General features: G+C 49.3%; 1 protein-coding gene across 1 annotated transcript in view; it reads left to right on the top strand.

Moving 5' to 3' along the window:
- LOC141162491 (uncharacterized) overlaps nt 1-10,640 on the top strand; it is a 94,939-nt gene extending 84,299 nt beyond the window's left edge. Inside the window, exon 9 of the mRNA XM_073648659.1 lies at nt 7,312-10,640. Within this exon, the coding sequence (XP_073504760.1) occupies nt 7,312-7,459 (148 nt within the window). The 3' untranslated portion in view covers nt 7,460-10,640. The remainder of the gene's footprint in view (nt 1-7,311) is intronic.
- Nucleotides 10,641-19,671: the final 9,031 nt, after the last annotated feature.

Here is a 19,671-nt window from a genome sequence, read left to right as displayed (position 1 = left end):
AGGGGAATAGGCGTGTTGGGAAGGGGAAAAAAGGTTGTGTCCGTGGGGTAGGTGCAGAAGAAAGACCATCTTCCAGCCAAACTAAAATGTCTACTTCTTTTAGCGGACAATGTGATAAGATCCCTTTCTTACGGCCACGCCAATCGCTACAAATTCCAGATGAGGCACAAAAACAGCAGGTGCTTCAACGGATATCAAGTGCTCCTTTAAGTGGGCTCTCCTCCACATCAACTTCAACATCACAAATACTCCAGTCCTCAAAGGTGTCACCCAAATCGCACTTGCTTCCTCACAGCTCCCAAATCTCCAGCTGCCCGTCTGAGTATGAGGTAGAACAGATGGTTGAGTCTGCAGAGCTGTTTACTCATACTATAGCCTGGGAATCAGAGGTCGACTCCAGCGCTTCTGTGAATCCAGACGAGGAAATGATCTGCACTGATGCCCAGAATCTTTATGAGTCGGATCCAGGACCAGACGCAGAAGGTTCTGACCATAATGTAGACCCTCATTCCCAAACTGTAACTCCTGTTGGTGGAGACAATGAGGAAGACGATGATAAGACTCAAATACCTGATTGGAGCGACAACTTTAGTTTTTTGTCAGGGCAGGAACAGGTTGGCTCTGAGGACGACGGGTGTGATAACGCACAGGGTGATGATGATGAGGTCGGAGATCCCACTTACTGTCAACCCACAGTCAGCCAAGAGATGAGGTCAGCAGAGGAGGTGGAGGAAGATGCTAGTGACGACGAGGTCAGGTTGCGCCTTCCTGGACAGAGACGTAGTACTGGAAGCACGTCAACAACTGCATCCTCAAACACAACTCTGCCTCTCACCACAAGTCGTGGTGGCTCTTCAGGTCGCATGGGTGCTAAGCCTTGCATAGCCTGGGCATTTTTTCAGATCGATAAAGATGACCCAACTCGTGTTATCTGTAACATTTGTCAGCAAAAGCTAAGTAGAGGCCAAAAAATACATAGTTTGAGTACTTCATGCATGAACCGGCACATGGACATGAAGCATAAGTTGCAGTGGGAAGCTCAGTGTGCTACAATGCGGCCTAGCCGGCCGGGCCAACCACCGTCTGCCATATCTTGTGCATCCGCGGCCTCTTCATCCTCTGTGACTGGGGGGACAGCAGTCACACCTGTTTTGGGGCGCAGACCTGCCACCTCTTTACCCGCAACAGCCAGCGTGATTGGCAGGTCATCATTTTCTTTGGAGGTGGTAACACCAGCTGGTCTTGAGCGCTGTCCGACATCGATAGCACCACCTTTGGATCAAGGCAACCTAACATGTCCGCCTGCATCTTCCTCACAGACCGGCAGTTTGCCGGGGACACCCTTATCAACCCCGTCTAAGCACAATAGCCAGCCCTCGGTCCCTCAGATGTGGACAAGTAAAAGACCATTTCCTCCTAGCCATGAGAAAGCTAAGAGGTTGAATTTCACCATCTGCAAGCTCTTGGCTACAGAAATGCTGCCTTTCCGCCTGGTGGACACAGAGGATTTTCGAGACCTTATGTCCGTCGCAGTGCCCCAGTACCAGATGCCCAGTCGGCACTACTTCTCAAAGAAAGGTGTGCCTGCGCTCCACCAGCATGTCGCACACAACATCACCGCTTCTTTGAGAAACTCTGTGTGTGACAGGGTGCATTTCACCACAGACACTTGGACGAGTAGGCATGGACAGGGGCGTTACATGTCGCTGACTGGGCACTGGGTAACTATGGTGACAGCAGGACAAGGGGCTGCTGTCCAAGTCTTGCCGTCCCCACGAGTTGTGCGTCAATCCTCTTTATGTCAAAGTTCCTCCACTGCTTCTGCCTCCTCAACCTCCTCTCGGTCTTCCACCTGCACCCAAAGCCTGTCTGGTCATGCCACAAGCTTTCTAACTGCGCAGAAGGGATCCTGCACACCTCCTTACTATGCTGGCAGTAGGGCTCAACGTCATCAGGCGGTTTTTACATTGAAATGTCTGGGAAATGTGAGTCACACAGCTGAGGAGTTGTGGTCAGCTCTGGAGAACCAATTTCATGAATGGTTGTCTCCACTGGACCTGAAACCAGGGAAGGCCGTGTGCGACAATGCTGCAAACCTGGGTGCGGCCCTTCGCCGGGGCAATGTCACACACGTGCCTTGTATGGCTCACGTGTTGAACCTGGTTGTCCAGCAATTTTTAGCCCACTATCCCAGACTAGATGGCCTTCTGCAGAGGGCACGGTCGCTGTGTGCTCACTTCCGCCGTTCGCATCCCGCAGCTCAGCGACTTACATCTCTACAGAAGTCGTTGGGCCTGCCACTTCACCGGCTAAAATGCGATGTGCGTACCAGGTGGAATTCAACTCTGCACATGTTGCAGCGACTGTGGCAGCACCGACAAGCCCTGGTGCAATACGTTCTGACGTATAGCCTGGGCCAACGAGATTCAGAGGTGGGGCAAATCACGCTGGAGGAGTGGTCTCAGATCAGGGACCTATGCACCCTTCTGCACAGTTTTGAAATGGCGACGAAGATGTTTAGTGCTGACGATGCCATTATCAGCATGACTATTCCGGTGATTTACATGCTGGAGCACATGTTAAACAGAATTCGGAGTCAGGTGGTGGCACAAGAGGAGGTGGAGGAAGTAGAGGAGGAGGAGTTGTATGCGGAAGGGCTAACATCTGCAAGGTCCAGACGGTCGGCAGCACCAAGGCGGCAGGCATGTGAGGGTGGGGGAGATGATTTTACCAGGGCGCATGGTAGCAGCCAAACTAGTGAGGAAGGTGCAGGAGCCCAGGAAGAAGTGGAGGACGAACTGATGGAAGACTCATCAGATGAGGGAGACCTTGATCACATTTCTGTTGTGCGAGGTTGGGGGGAGAGGACAGAGGAAGGAAGCATGATTGTTACCTCGCCACCAACACAACAGGGACTTGGTGCTCCTGGATGCGCAACACACATGAGTGCCTTCTTGCTGCACTACCTGCAACATGACCCTCGAATTGTGAGAATTAGAAATAATCCTGACTACTGGGTTGCCACACTGTTAGATCCCCGGTACAAAAGTAAATTTGCAGAAATTATTCCTGCCATAGAAAGGGATGCACGCATGCAGGAGTATCAGCAGAGACTGTTGCAGAATCTTACATGTGCTTTTCCACAAAATACCAGTGGTTCACGGATGAGTGCCAGTTTTGAAATCAGTCTTCATGTAATGTTTGGCCCACTGGAGCCGTTTCTGCTTGTGTGAAGTGGATAGAGGAGGTCGACAGGATGGCGTATGCACAGCTGCAAACCTCTGAAGGACCCTGCATCTTGTTGTTCGGGGGACGTTGGAGGCACAAGCAGCTTCAAAAACTTGTCTGCTGCTATGACAAGGCTTTTTTGCCGCTGCTCTTTCAACCTGACGTAATTGCCTGTAGGAAAGAGTCCTCAATTTGCCCTTATCAGCACGCACACGTGTGTACTGTGAATCAGCTACATACTTCTTGATTGCCAAGACACTTCATCCTGATCATCGCACAATGTTGATTGTAGTCATGCCTTGACCTAAACACTCCACAATTTGTTGCTTCTCAGCAGCCGACACATCCTTTTTCTTTCCCATTTTGGCAGAAAATGTAGGCTGCTTAATAATGTGAGAGAGCCTTCTTAAGTAGTCTTGCCTTTCATTGGACACACCTGCCAAACTAATTAGCACAGGTGTCTGCAATTGCTTACAGTGATATAAAGAGCCCTGACACACATCACCATCAATGAGTTTAACTGACAAACAAACAAATTCTTCCCTTATCACTCCTAAACACTTTTTGCATAATAATTTGGAACGCGGTGTACATGTGCTTTTCCACAAAACACCAGCGGTTCACGTAGTGAATCTTACAGTTCTAACTTGCCAACCGTGGTCTGTATGGAATTGTTCAATAAAGGGCCCAAAATTAAGATAACATAGATGGGAGAGGTCTCTATGAATAGGAATTCCTAAGTATTTGATACCCTGTGAGGGCCAGGCAAAGGGAAAGTTGGACTGGATGGAATCCTATATGGATTTAGGGAGGGAGACATCGAGGGCCTCAGACTTCGCTGCATTGATTTTAAAATTTTACCATGTAACAAAGTGATCTATTTCAGCCATAACAGCAGGGATGGATATATGTGATTGAGTGATATATACTAGGACATCATCAGCAAATAGAGAGCACTTGTACTCGGTGCCTCCCACTTTAATCCACCTAATATTGGGGTTATGGCGAATTGATGAGAGCAGGTGCTCCGTCACTAGGATGTATAAGAGAGGGGACAGAGGACATCCCTGCCTTGTCCCATTGGTGATTGTGAAAGGTGATGAAAATGTTCTGACGCACCCCCTGGGCCTTGGGACACCCGGAGCCGGACCCTTTTTGGTGGATGCTGGTGGTTGTAGTTTTCTTGGCGGCGATCCGGTTCCGTGGCTCAGGGCGGTCAAACCAGTGGCGGAACTATTTATGTGGTTTTGATGTTTAAATGTCCGACTACGCCACCCGTGGATTGCGGTCAGAGTGAACCGCCGCTACAGGGCAGACCGCTAAGGCTGGTGTTGTGGGTGCAGCAGAGCGTAGCATAACTCCCCACGGGAGGAGTATAGCCTCAGGGCAGTGTATGCGGAGGATGGGGGTGATGGTGCAGGGCAGCAGCAGTAACGACACGGAGTCAGTGATGCAGTTCAGGGCCTTTACTCACAGTTCTTATTATCCAGACCACGTCTGCAGGTAACGGCTGCCCACGTCGTACTGTGCTCACCAGGTGAGGGGCTCAGACAACTCCCAGATAACTTTGGAGCGCTTCACAGGACCCCCTTTGTGTGTCCTTTGTCTGGCCTTTCTTACCAACACTTCTGTCCGGCTGCCTCGGGCCTCCTCTTGGTAAACTTGGCGCCAGTTTCCCTGACCCTATGTGGTGCCTTCCTAGCGGGTGGAGCAAGGGGCTGCGCCACATAAAATGTCAGAGCCTCCGGTTTCTAGCTGAGGGTCGTTTCCTGCCTCCACTAGTTCGGGGACCGGTCTCCCCCTTTGGCCTGACCCCTCCACGCAGGTGGATTCGGGCGTGCGGTGGCGACTCGCCCGTCCGCACCCCTGGATCCCTTCATTCCTCGTTCCTGGAGCCTTCTCCGCTCCTCTTCCTTCCTTCTCCCTCTTGCAGGCCTGGGCCTCTGTTACTAGGCCCGCCTCCGGAGCAGAGCTCATGCAGAGCCCCTGCTCCCTGCCACTTCTGCTCAGACTTCTCTGCACTGAACTAAGATGGTGCCCACCTTTTATACTCCCTTCTCAATGCACCCAGGAACTGCTTCCTCCCTGCTCCTGCACTTCAGGGTTCCCCTTCCTCAGTGTTCCCTCCCCCCACTCCAGCCAGGGACAGGGACTGTCGTGCCCATCTCAGGGGCATATTGGTCGCCCTGCCCCACGGCAATGTGGTGTAATGCATGCAGGTGTCGGGTCCTGATCCACACTCCATCCTTATCTGAGAGTGAGATATCACACCTCTGGGTGAGGTGCAATACGTCTGTAGCAACCGAGCCCTCGGTGCTACAGTTCCATTTGTCTTCAGCCTAGGTGACGTATTGTGATACAGGGCCGTGATTTTGGCTATAAAAGTGTCCCCTAGACCCCTACCCCAAGCTTTTTAAGAGAATCATATATGGCGTGCCAGGAGACTCTATGGAATGCTTTCTCAGCATCCAACGAGAGTATCTACTTACAAATTTTTAACTGCATCTAGCCCAGGAAATACTTTGTGCCTAGTAGCAGTGTCTGCTAGTCAGCGGATTATCCCGGCTGTTAAGCAAGCTACACCACCTGTAGTTTGGACACTTAATTTTTTCAAAGGAAATGCTTCGGGACCACGGGATACTCAGTGAAGAGCATCAGGAGGCACCCCAAGGCATATGGGCTGGGACTGGCACTAGGATGCCTTGCGGTGGACAGCCGAGCTCGATCCTTATAAAAGCTTTTTAACTGCAGCAGCTTTAGTGGACGCTACTGGAGCTGGAATTACGCGGCTGCTGGCATGAGACTTGCCCTCCAATAGATCCTTGTAAATGGATTTAAAGTGTATTCATTCAAATTAGAGGGACAATTTAAATTAAAAAGCTTAGAGCTGCCTCCACCACAGGGGGGCTCTCTCGACCCACCAGCGGACAGGCACCAGTATTGGGAGAGGGGGGCTGGCCGTCAGGGTTCACCGCGGCTCTGGCACAAACCCGGCGACACGGAGGTGGCACGGGCAGGAGCGGACTGGCCGTCTCGGCTTCTCACTTTTTGGATTTTAGAAGGGCATGACATGCCTATATCTGTGTCTCCCCCTCCTTTTACTCCTCCACCTCTTTTCTTTTCGCATGACTATATGTACTTGTCACTTTTCCATGTGTTAGTTGTGTTTTCTGAGCAGTTTGTCAGCTTTTGGACACCTTTGAAGGTGTTTTCTATGTGTTTCTATGTGTTTTTGTTTGCCTGCCATTGGTTTTAACGGTGTTCGAAGGTGTTCGACGAACAGTTCGACGAACAGTTCGGCGAACACACGGGTGTTCGACGAACCGAACCGAACTCGAACACTACGGGGGTGGCTCAACACTATTTAGGAGTTTCAGCTCCTTAACATGTGCCACCCTGTTTTTAAAGGGACCAAAAGTAATCGGACAATTGACTCCAAGGCTATTTCATGGACAGGTGTGGGCAATCCCTTCGTTATGTCATTCTCAATTAAGCAGATAAAAGGCCTGGAGTTGATTTGAGGTGTGGTGCTTGCATTTGGAAGGTTTTGCTGTGAAGTAAACAAGAGAAGTGTGAATAATTTATATTCCTAATACAAACAAAAAAATAAGTCAAGAAATGAGAAATATATAATGTGTATGTATACAATCTCTACAGGAAAAAACAAATATACAAAACAAAGCAATGGTCACACACAAGTCCTATTATGTGCATGTTCTTGTATCTATTTCATTTAACCTCTCAGGGGTATTTTTATGTATTTTTTCTTCACAATTATTTTTCATCTAGAAATTGTATATATAATTTTCATTTATTTATTTGTATTATGATTATAAGCTATTCATATGTTGTTCTATTGTGTATCCAGGTTTTGATATTCATCAGTGGACACCTCCTCATTCTTGTCTTCCTTGTGACTGCGCCCACCACGACGGTTTTATTTCTCATTTTTTGTCTCGCAATTGTTTGAACAAGCAGCTCTGTCTATACAATGAATACCACTTAACTTCAGAGTTTTGCCTGACCTGCACACCTCCACCAGGTGAACAGATTCCCTCATTCTTCCCTGTTTCTTATCACCAGGAGAGATTCTATTTTTTCTTCAAATAACAAGGATAAGAAGCCTGAGAAAGGAGAGGCGACCACTGAGACCACCGGAACAGGAGAGGCCACCGAGAGCAAGGGAGCAAATTGTCACAGATTGTCAAGAAGGAACCAAAATCCTGACTGATGAGAAGGACGGAGGACGTTAATGTCGTCCTTGTATTACTGTATCTGAGGTTACAGACAGAACGATAAATGTCTTTGTGTTATTACTTCCCACAGTTATGAGATGAAAGGTGAGATAAAAGGGGTTGTCTCGATTATCAAAATTATACCTAACGGGGTTCAGGCCTGATCAAAATAAAAAAAGAAGAATTACCCTCGCCTTCCCCTGTGGGTCCAGTACTCACTCGATCCCACTGGCTTGTGCTTTCGGATCCTGTGCTGAATACTCCAGAAATGTCCATCAGCCAATCACTGACTGAGGCGAATCACCACCGGCCAAAGTCATGTAGCTGTTCATGCTCCCAGAGTTTTGTTTCCCAAGTGGCACCATCACAGAGATTTCCTGCTGTCCATACTAGGCCACAGCTGAAGCCTCTGCTGCCATAGCAACCGAGCCATAGAGATTAGAAATACATCACATCATGTAATGGCCGCCATTTCTCACACCAACCACCAAGAGAGAATCGTATTGCATAACATGAATTTACATTTTTTTATGCTAAGTCACACCGCTAACCTTGACCAGCCTTTATTTTGCACCCACACAGAAAAAAGCACTTAGTGAAGACCCTCACTGCTCCCAAACAGTATGATACCCTATCCATGGCCTCCACACAGCATGATGCCCCCACAAAGCTCATCCCCACAGGACAATGTGTAAGATTCCCCCACACAGTATGAGGCTCTCACAGTACTTCCCATACAGTATGATGCCCCCTTAGTGCCTACCACACAGTATGATGCCCCATTCTGCCTACCACAGAGTATGATGCCCTCATTGTGCCTACCATACAGTATGATGCCCCCATAGTGCCTACCACACAGTAGGATGCCCCCATAGCGCCTCCCACACAGTTTATGCCCCCAAAGTCTCTCACATAGTATGATTCATTCATAGTGCTGCCCACTCAGTATGATGTTCACAGTGACCTTCACGCATAATGCCCCCTACCACGCACACACACACAGTATGAGTGGAGCAAATCTAATAACTTGGCTAATGGTTCCCTGCTGCACCATTGTATTCACCTATATGTGTATCCAGGCAACACATATATAATTGAAATAGGAACATAACACCAACATGCAGCTTCCCAAATCTAGGACTGTCCCACCAGATTAGTGATGGTTGGAAGTAAAGGTGGTGTGAATTAATTCTCGTGACCCCTCCATTCGCCACGTCCGTACTCCCTGGCTGCCAGATGGGAGCCCTGTGAACCACCTCTTATCTAATTGCATTTGAGACTCTATTTTGATTAGCCATCCAGGTGGTACGCCGTGAAGCACATGTGAAGCTGTGCCAGGCCGACTAATTAAAAGAAGAACTTTGAATGTCATCAGTTAATAGACAGTTTTCATGGCTTCCATACCGCAGCCACAGACTACCGACGTGGCTGATGGACTGGATTGTGCAAATAGATTGGCTCCAAATCTCATTGGAGGGTATGATGACCACTCCTTCGTAGAGTACTACCCATCGTGTTACAATGATGACTACTCCCCCACAGGATTCCATATATTGAGTTACATTGATGACTGTTAAGTTCTACTTATCATGTACCAGGTAGATAAAGTGAGATTCACGTATGTGAAGCTCCATGACACTTAGTGTCTGATGGCCATTTTTCATAATTTTTTTGAAGGTTTTATTGTGTGACTGGCCTTTATGTAGGGAGAGTTAATTAGTATACAGCTGAATTCAAGAAACCTCCTGGTAAGAACTGGAGTTGGTAAATTTCCTGGACACCACCTAAAGCTATGAAAAGTACAGTATTGCTTTCAAAATATTTATTTTGCCTGATGAGGGAATCACACACGAGTATAAGGATCCGAAAGCACATTTAGGGGGCGGGTAATGGGGCATGGACGGGTGTAACATAGAAAGGGGCATGATCAAGAAATGTACTGCAACATGCCTTGCCTATCCCTCAAACCTGGCAAGTATGACTGGGACAATGTAGTAAAAAATAGCGAGGGTAAAAAAAAACCTACAAACGAGTAAAAGGCAAAATGTTGACCCTTTAACAAGTAATTGGGGAGAAATGTTGAAGGATGGCGAGGAGAGTGCGAGGGACACAGTAAATGTTATTTGTCTAACCTAGAAAGACAAATCGCCATGTCAAAGATGGCATCAACCCAAGTGAATCAAGTACCTGCTTATCAATGTTTTCAAGCAAAAACTGAGATATTACAGCCTGGCCTGTAGGTCTGCCCAAAATAACTCCAAAACCACCAACAACACTCCTAAAATGTGCACTTTGTGGGGCTGTCCAGGCAAAAAAAGACTGTTGGCAGTATATCTGTAGTGTGGGAGATCACTATTTCTAATATATAAGGATTTCTTTTTGCTTTTACTGAACTGTCTATTAGCAAATATGGTGGGAATAATCCGAAAGGGGTCAAAATTTAACACAGAGATTTTAGGCCTGTAAGTTGGACTTCTGTTTTGAGAAAAAAAACATTTGAAAGTTTTTTTAAGAGATGCTATCCTGAAATATCTCAATGAAAATAACCTCTTAACTCAGCGTCAATGTGAGTTTGTGAGGGATCCGTCCTGTCAGGCGACGCTGATCAGCTTTTATGATGAAGTTCCAGCCTGGTCAGTAAACTTTATGGCAGAAACTAATGTCAGGCAGCTGCTGCTAAGGCAAATCGGATCATGGGATGTATGAAAAGCCGGGGTTCACTTTTTTTTTTTTTCCAAGAGTCAAACTCTTAAGGACTGAAATAAAACTTAAATGGATAGTGCCAGAAATTTATGGCACTTCCAAAGTATATACCATAAATTCATGATATGTAGGAGTCCTAAGAATTCGAAACTACTCATACTTCTTGGGAGAATTTTCTGCTGTGTTTTTTTATAAATAATGTAACAAAACAGGCATGTATGAATAGGTGGATACACAAAGATTTATCTGAGAAACCTTAAAGTGAGATTTAAAAAAATTGTCTATAATGTTTACAGCATTGATAACTTTTCAAGTTTCAGTTTGCGTTACTTTATGATTCAGTACGCAGCTTTAGCTCATGGAACAGATTTTAATTTGCACTTTAAAAAATTATTTAGCATTATTTTGCATTATTTAAGTTTTTAATATGTTCTTATAATGGTGATGAATCTAATAAACATTATATACATGAAAGATTTTATACATTTGTTGTGTTCTTCAGCTTGTGTTGTGTGCTCTGGAGTAATGGGTAGAAGTCATTTTATTATCAGAATATAATGAAGTCATGGCTCCATGATGATATATATTGCTAGTTATGTGATACAGTTTCATGTATCTTGCTACTAACACTAGTTTTAAGTAGGAGAATTATATTAAATAGGACCTTTTGCATAATTTTTCATGTTGAACTGGGTACATGATGTACTGTAATAGTGGCTGCATTATCAATCAAAGTATTGGGACCTAATGAGTTAACTTTTGCTAAGTCCAAATATGTAGTATCAGGTAGTTTTCACTGGGGGCATATACTTAACCCCCTGTATAAGGTGCCCATTCATAAGCTGGCAGCAACACAGCAGAAACCCCCCTCTCCACCTCCACACTTTGTGTTTCTCTTTGTGTGAGATGTAAGGACACATCTCTGATCTCCTGGTCTAACCTCCTGTATGATTACAAAGTGCAGCTGAATTTACCTGTATCACATTTCAAAACCAGCTCTCCTCATCTCATAGCATTGTCAGCTCTGCTGCACTGCTCTTCCCCTGTCCGGAAATGAGTCACACTTAAGGCCCCGTCTCACATAGTGATATCGCTAGCGAGATTGCTGCTGTGTCACGGTTTTGGTGACGCAACAGCGACCTCACCAGCGATGTCGCTATGTGTGACACTTTGCAGCGATCAGGCCCCTGCTGTGAGGTCGCTGATCGCTGCAAAGTGTCCTGGACCATTTTTTGGTCGTTGGCCTCCCGCTGGCCAGCACACATCGCTGTGTGTGACCAGCGGGACCAACGATCAGGCTGGTATCCATGGTAAACATCGGGTTACTAGGGGCACTCGCGCACTTAGTAACCCGCTGTTTACCATGGATACCACTCTGCTACGGTGCACAGGAGGTTACCGCTCACGGTAGCAGAGTCGTATCCATGATAAACATCTGGTTACTAAGTGCGCGCGTGCCCCTAGTAACCCGATGTTTATCATGGATACGGCTCTGCTAAGGTGAACGGTAACCTCCCGCGCACCGTAGCAGAGTGGTATCCATGGTAAACATCGGGTTACTAGGGGCACACGCGCACTTAGTAACCCGATGTTTATCATGGTTACGAGCCTGCTCCTGCTTCAGCAGCAGGCTGGCAACCGGGAGCAGGACATCGTGGAACGATTCTTTCCACGATGTCGCTGCTCCCCTGATCGCTGGTGAGCCTGCCTGTTTGACAGCTCACCAGCGATGTATTAGCGACGCAGCAACGATCCCTGACAGGTCGTATCGTTGTCGGGATCGCAGCTGCATCGCTTAGTGTGACGGGGCCTTTAAAGCAGGGAAAATAAGTATTGAACACGTCACCAATTTTCTAAGTAAATCTATTCACTCCTCTGTCTGAAATCTTGCAGGGAGCGCCTGGTCATGGCCAGTTTATGGTTAAATAATCAATAAAGTTGCAAAGGTCTTGAGACAGCTCACTGGTTTTATCCATTATGAGATGTTTCTTTTGTGGCATCTTGGTAATGAGACACCTTTTTATAGGCCATCAGTTGAACCAGCTGATATTATTTTTCACTAAGTGGCAGGATTTCTTTCTAAGTACTGATAGATTTCAGCTGGTGTCATGAGTTTTAAAGGCTTTTTGCACCTCTCTTTCTTCATGTTTTCAATACTTTTTTTCCTGTGTAATTTCTCATTAATTATTACACATAACTTAATTTATGGACATCTATGGTTTGATTTCTTTGCCTGTGTGGATTGAATGGGTTGTTACCAACATCTTTTGAGAATTTCATGTCGATAGCACCTTTAGAAATAGATTTACTTAGAAAATTGGTGATATGTTCAATACTCATTTCATCTGCTGTATATCTGTTGTGCTCACAGCATCTTATAATCTAGCATTAAGAACACAGCTAGATGTAATTACATCTCACAAAGGAGTAGCTTGTTGTACTTTCGATGCAGAGCATTACAAGTTATCCTTAGCAAAACAAACATAGATATGACTCATCTCCAGACAGAAAGTGTGTGGGAGGGGCAGTACAGCAGAGCTGACAGTGCTATGAATGGATAAGAGCTGATAGATTGGTTTGTAATGTGACTGAACTAAACACAACTGTGCTTCCCCTCCTTCCACATCAACCTTAACTGAAAGGTGTGAGTCATCTGTGCTCTAATATCCTAGCACCTTCTAATCATGTAGAAGGTTAGACGAGTAGATCAGGGGTGTAGCCTTACATCTGACATACTGAGAAACTTGCTCTAAGCTATTGGTGGGAACGTGTTCTTTTTCTACTGTGTTGCTGCCAGCTTATGATTGGGAAACTACCTGGAGAAGTACACATCCCCAGTGAAAACTATCTAATAACACCCACTTGGTCTTACCACAAGTTAACTCATTAGCTGACAAATGTTGTAATGTTTTGTTTTTTTTTAAAGTTTGATTCTGCCTTGCAGCCACAATTACATTGTGTGTCCAGTTCAACATGAAAAATTTGGTGAAAGGTCCTCTTTCTATAGGTCTATACAATTATCAAAAACTTTTACATTTTTGTGATCTGAGTATTATTAGTGACGCGCCCCCTGGGCCTAGTGTACACGTGTAGTGGGTTACCCGGAGCCGGGTCTCTGTGGTTTGTAGTCTCCGTGGCGGCGACTCGGTCCCGTGGCTCAGGGTGGTCACTACTTCAGTCCAGCTGCCTCGAGTCTTCTCCTGGGAGGACTGGGTGTCCACTTCCCTGACCCTATGTGGTGTGCCTTTCTAGTGGGTGTAGTGAGGGGTCGCATCATTAAATGGTCACGACCGCCGGTTCTTTGCTAAGGATTAGTCGCCTCTACCAACTTGGGATCCGGTACCCTGTTCTGCCAACCCGTCACCCGCAATCTCCTGGGTCCTTAGGGTTCCTTCTGCCTTCGTGTCTCTGGGCCTCCCTTGGTGTTCTGTTCCTTTCTGTTTCTGTTCCATTCTGTTCCTCTCTTACTTTCCTTTCTGTTGGCTCTGGCCTTCACTCTAGGCCTCCTTTGTGGAGCTGGGCCCAGACTGAGCCACAGCTCCCCGTCAGCCCTCTCTGGCTGAACTCTCTCCTTCTCCTCCTCCACTGACTGAACTGAACTTCTTCTCCTAGAACTAAGATGGTGCCCACCTTATATACCTCCCTGTCTGTGTATGAGCCCAGTTGACTTGCAACCAATGGGCTCCTACCTATGCCCAGAAACCGTCCCCTCCTACTCCTACATCACTGGGTTTTCCTCCCCCCTCCCCACTCCAGCCAGGGACATGTTCTGTCGTGCCTGCATTACTGTCTGTAGCATCGGCGTCTCTGCCCCGTACTAGGCAGAGACGCCGTCCCTCTCACCTCCCCGCTCCTGGCGCGGCGTCCTCCAGCGCTTCTCTCCCTGCTGCTTCCGGCACGCGCTCCTTCCCCGGCAGTGTGCTTAGGGCGCGCGCGCTCCCCCTCTCTTAAAGGGACCGCGCGCGCCGTCCTAAGGAGTCCCCGGCCAATTGCCGGAGGACCTCCCATATATAAGGCACCTCCTCCAAAATGGAGGTGCCCGAGCAATGTTGTTGCACTGTTCACTACTCTGCTTCAGCCCTCAGGTCCCGTTTCCAGTTACCTGCCAGTTTCCTGTCAGTTTGCTGTCTGATTCCTACCTGTTATCCGCTTACCTGCTTGCTAGCATGAGGTCCGACGGTCTGCCTTCCGACACCTGTCAGTCTGTCTATGGACCAGCTTGCCCGCTCACCTGGGAGCGCTCACCTGCTACCTGTCTGCTAGCCTACCTGGAGGCTCCGTCGTCACGTGCTGTGACCACCTGCCAGTCCAGAGACTCTTGCCCGCTCACCTGGGAGCGCTCATCTGCTACCTGCCTGTTAGCCTACCTGGAGGCTCCGCCGTCACGTGCTGTGACCACCTGCCAGTCCGGAGACTCTTGCCCGCTCACCTGGGAGCGCTCATCTGCTATCTGCCTGTTAGCCTACCTGGAGGCTCCGCCGTCACATGCTGTGACCACCTGCTTATCCAGAGACTCTCGCCTGCTCACCTGGGAGCACACATCTGCCATCTGCCTGCTAGCCTACCTAGAGGCTCAGCCGTCACAGGTCGTACCTACCCTTTACCCAGAGACTGTCCCGGTCACTTGCCGTGACCTCCTACCCGTTCACCCAGAGACTGCCCCGGTCACTTGCTGTGACCTCCTGCCCGTTTACCCAGAGACTGTCCCGGTCACTTGCCGTGACCTCCTGCCCGTTTACCCAGAGACTGTCCCGGTCACTAGCCGTGACTACCTGCCCGCCTTCCCTGGGAGCCACCCGCTTCCTTACAAGGACTGCCCCCTTGTATAGTTGCTCAGAGGTTCCACTACCCAGATCCGTTACAGTTTGCTCGGGCCATGGAACCCGGTGGTTCCCAGATCTCCAATCTGCACCAGGAAGTCTTACGTCAGAAAACTCAGCAGGAGCTGGTACTGTCCTATCTACGGTCCGTTAACTCTCGTCTAGGCGCATTGTGTGACTCGTCTTTGTCTACCTCTGGTCCAGCCGTGCCCATTCCTGCGGTACCGCAATCCAGTCCCTTCATGGTACCCGACTATGGACCTCGGCTTCTGGCACCTCCACGCTTTGCCGGCGAACCCACCTTAGCTCGGGGTTTCATAAACCAGTGCACCCTGCACTTTGAGCTATTGGCATACCAGTTCATCTCCGACCGGGCCTTCATCATGTCCCATCTCACTGGGGAGGCACTGGCATGGCTAAATCCCCTGTGGGAGAGAGGGGATCCCCTGGTGTCCGACCTGCCGTCTTTCCTCGCTGCTTTCCGGAAAGTCTTCGATGAACCTGGACGGAAAACCTCTTCTGCCTCCTCTCTGCTACGTCTCCGCCAAGGGAGTCTCACCGTGGGCCAATATGCCATACGGTTCCGCACCCTCGCTTCTGAGCTTTCCTGGGAAAATGAGGCTCTGGTGTCCGTCTTCTGGGAGGGTCTTTCCGGTCGGATTAAGGACGAGTTAGCTGGTCGGGACATTCCTTCCACTCTGGATGACCTGGTGTCACTAGCTACCCGGATTGGCATCCGGTTCCAAGAGCGTGCCAAAGAGACTGCCTGGGAGAAAGACTTTTCTTGCTCTGCTCCTACTTCCCTGAGACCTGCCTCTCAACCAGTCACTCCGCGGGCGCTCTCGCCTGAACCTATGCAGATCGACCAGACCAAGATGGTCAGATCTCGCCAAGAATCTCGCCGAGTCGAGGGAAGCTGTTTCTATTGTGGCAGTATGGAGCACTTCATCCGTTCCTGCCCGGAAAAGCCGGGAAACGCCAGTGTCTAGGACCGCTCGGAGAGGTTGTCCTAGACAAAAGTAAGCCCTCTCCGTCTCTGACTTTACCAGTCTCTATTGCTTGGGGAGAGAACCGTCACTTTGAACTCGCCCACCTGGATTCTGGAGCTGCTGGAAACCTCATCTCCCAGTCTCTGGTCGAGAGATACCGTATTCCCACCAAGTCCCTGGCTGAACCATTATCAGTCGCCTCCGTGGATGGAAGACTTCTCTCGGAGACCATCCTGCTCGTCACTGAACCCATAACCCTGCAGGTGGGAATGCTGCACTCTGAGGAGATCTCATTCCATGTGCTGTCCGGACTTTCTCACTCCCTGTTGCTAGGTCTACCTTGGCTCCAGACACACGAACCCGTATTGAACTGGCGATCCGGTGAAGTACTCCGATGGGGTCCAGACTGCCATAGGACCTGCCTGGTTCCGGTCCGCCCACTTCGCCCTCCGCCTACTCCAGCTAATTTACCTTGTCTCCCGGCTCCTTACTGGCCCTATGCGGACGTCTTCGGTAAGAAGGAAGCAGAGACGTTGCCACCCCATAGGCCATACGACTGCCCGATCGACCTGGTACCTGGCACCACTCCTCCCCGTGGGCGTATAACCCGTTGTCTGCAGCCGAGACCCGGGCCATGTCTGAGTACATTGAAGAGAATCTGGCTAGGGGATTTATCCGAAAATCTACCTCCCCGGCTGGAGCCGGATTCTTCTTTGTCAAAAAGAAAGACGGCTCGCTACGTCCCTGTATTGACTACAGAGGACTCAATCTCATCACTGTAAAAAACAAATACCCCCTGCCGCTCATCTCCGAATTGTTTGACCGTCTCAAGGACGCCAGGATCTTCTCCAAGCTGGATCTACGAGGAGCATATAACCTGGTCCGTATCCGTCAAGGAGACGAGTGGAAGACGGCATTCAATACCCGGGACGGTCACTATGAGTACCTTGTGATGCCCTTTGGTCTCTGTAATGCTCCCGCTGTCTTTCAGGAACTAATCAACGACATCTTCCGTGACCTCCTGTACTCCTGCGTAGTGGTATACCTGGACGATATCTTGGTCTTCTCTCCGGATCTCCCCACACACCGAAGGGATGTTCGTCAGGTCCTGCTTAGGCTTCGGCAGAACCACCTCTATGCCAAATACGAGAAGTGCCTCTTCGATCAGACCTCCCTACCGTTCTTGGGCTATGTCATCTCCCAGACAGGTCTGCAAATGGATCCCGAGAAGCTCTCTTCCGTTCTAAAATGGCCTCGTCCTGAAGGTTTGAAGGCGATACAGCGATTCCTGGGCTTCGCTAATTACTATCTTCTTTTCATCCCACACTTCTCGTCTCGGACTGCTCCCATATCTGCACTTACCCGTAAGGGGGCTAACCCCAGGACATGGTCGCCTGAAGCCGAGGAGGCCTTCCTTTCCTTAAAGAAAGCCTTCGCCTCTGCTCCCGTCCTGCACCGTCCGGACTGTAATAAACAATTCTACCTGGAGGTTGATGCCTCCTCCTCCGGAGCCGGAGTGGTGCTCACCCAAAAATCTTCTACCGGGAGAATGGTAACCTGCGGCTTCTTCTCCAAAATCTTCTCCTCGTCTGAGCGCAACTACTCCATAGGAGACCGTGAATTGCTAGCCATCAAATTGGCACTGGGGGAGTGGCGCTATCTGCTTGAAGGGGCTCTCTACCCGGTAATTATCTACACGGATCACAAAAACCTGGCATATCTCCAAAATGCCCAGAGACTCAATCCTCGCCAGGCCCGGTGGTCGTTGTTTTTTGCCCGCTTCGACTTCATTCTTCATTTCCGTCCGGCGGACAAGAACGTCAAAGCTGATGCCTTGTCCCGGTCCTTCCTGTCCTCCGATCAAGAGGAGGAGCCTACGCACATCATCGACTCCTCCAAAGTGATGAATGTGGCCCCCTTGGATCTGACTCGTCTCCCACCCGGTAAGACGTTTGTAGCTGTACCAGATCGGGAGAGGGTTCTTCGCTGGGGACATTCTTCTAAACTAGCTGGCCATGCTGGCCAAAAGAAGACCTTCCAACTCATTACCCGGCATTACTGGTGGCCTACCCTGCGTAAGGACGTGGTAGACTTCGTCGCGGCCTGCTCATCCTGTGCTCGTAACAAAGTTCCCAGACATCTACCAGCCGGCCATCTCCTGCCCCTTCCCGTACCTGCTGCTCCTTGGCAACACATCGCTATGGACTTTATCACCGATCTTCCTATTTCTGCCAGTTGTACTGTCATTTGGGTTGTCGCTGACCGCTTTTCTAAGATGGCCCACTTCATTCCCCTGCCTGGTCTCCCATCTGCACCCGAGCTGGCTAAAGACTTTATCAGCCACATCTTCCGTCTCCATGGCCTGCCCCTCCACATCGTGTCGGATCGTGGGGTTCAGTTCACCTCATGCTTCTGGAGAGCCACATGTAAGCTGCTAGACATTACCCTGGACTTCTCCTCCGCTTACCACCCTCAGTCCAATGGTCAAGTGGAGCGGATCAATCAGATCCTGACCAGTTTCCTCCGGCACTTCGTTAATGCACACCATTCGGACTGGGTGGATCTCCTACCATGGGCTGAGTTCTCTTACAATAACCATGAGAGCGAATCCTCTTCCAAATCCCCGTTCTTTATAGTCGGTGGCCAACATCCCCGGATTCCACTTCCTGTCTCCGTGTCTGTGGACAACCCTGCTGCGGAGTCTCTTGTCAGCGAATTTTCTACTATTTGGGAGAGTACCAGGTCCGCTCTTCTTCTGTCCTCTGAGCGGATGAAGAGATATGCTGATAAGAGACGTCTGGATCCGCCTCAATTCCGTCCGGGAGACAAGGTTTGGCTCTCGTCCAAACATGTGCGGCTCAAAGTACCCTCCTTCAAGTTGGGCCCTCGATTCATCGGTCCCTTTGAAGTCCTCAGGCAAATTAACCCTGTGGCCTACAAATTAAAACTCCCGGCCACCCTACGGATCCCCAACTCCTTCCACGTATCTCTCCTCAAACCCGTTGTCTTTAACTCTTTTTCCAATAATCCAGGTGCCCCTCCTGCTCCGGTTTCTGCTGATGACTTCTTTGAGGTAGAGAGTATTCTGGCCTCCAAGAGGGTAAGAGGAAAAACCTTTTTCTGGTAGATTGGAAGGGGTTTGGTCCTGAAGAGAGAACTTGGGAACCCAGGGAGAACATCAATGCCCCGCTTCTCCTTGAAAAATTTCTTTCTGGCCAAAAAAAGAGGGGGCCTAAAGGGGGGGGTACTGTAGCATCGGCGTCTCTGCCCCGTACTAGGCAGAGATGCCGTCCCTCTCACCTCCCCGCTCCTGGCGCGGCGTCCTCCAGCGCTTCTCTCCCCGCTGCTTCCGGCACGCGCTCCTTCCCTGGCAGTGTGCTTAGGGCGCGCGCGCGCGCTCCCCCTCTCTTAAAGGGACCGCGCGCGCCGTCCTAAGGAGTCCCCGGCCAATTGCCGGAGGACCTCCCATATATAAGGCACCTCCTCCAAAATGGAGGTGCCCGAGCAATGTTGTTGCACTGTTCACTACTCTGCTTCAGCCCTCAAGTCCCGTTTCCAGTTACCTGCCAGTTTCCTGTCAGTTTGCTGTCTGATTCCTGCCTGTTATCTGCTTACCTGCTTGCTAGCCTGAGGTCCGACGGTCTGCCTTCCGACACCTGTCAGTCTGTCTATGGACCAGCTTGCCCACTCACCTGG

This window comes from Phyllobates terribilis, unplaced genomic scaffold (genome assembly GCF_046119375.1).
Source record: "Phyllobates terribilis strain yellow unplaced genomic scaffold, ASM4611937v1 Scaffold_9__5_contigs__length_417890890, whole genome shotgun sequence".
Classification (NCBI taxonomy): domain Eukaryota; kingdom Metazoa; phylum Chordata; class Amphibia; order Anura; family Dendrobatidae; genus Phyllobates; species Phyllobates terribilis.
This window is presented reverse-complemented; position numbering and strand designations above follow the sequence as displayed.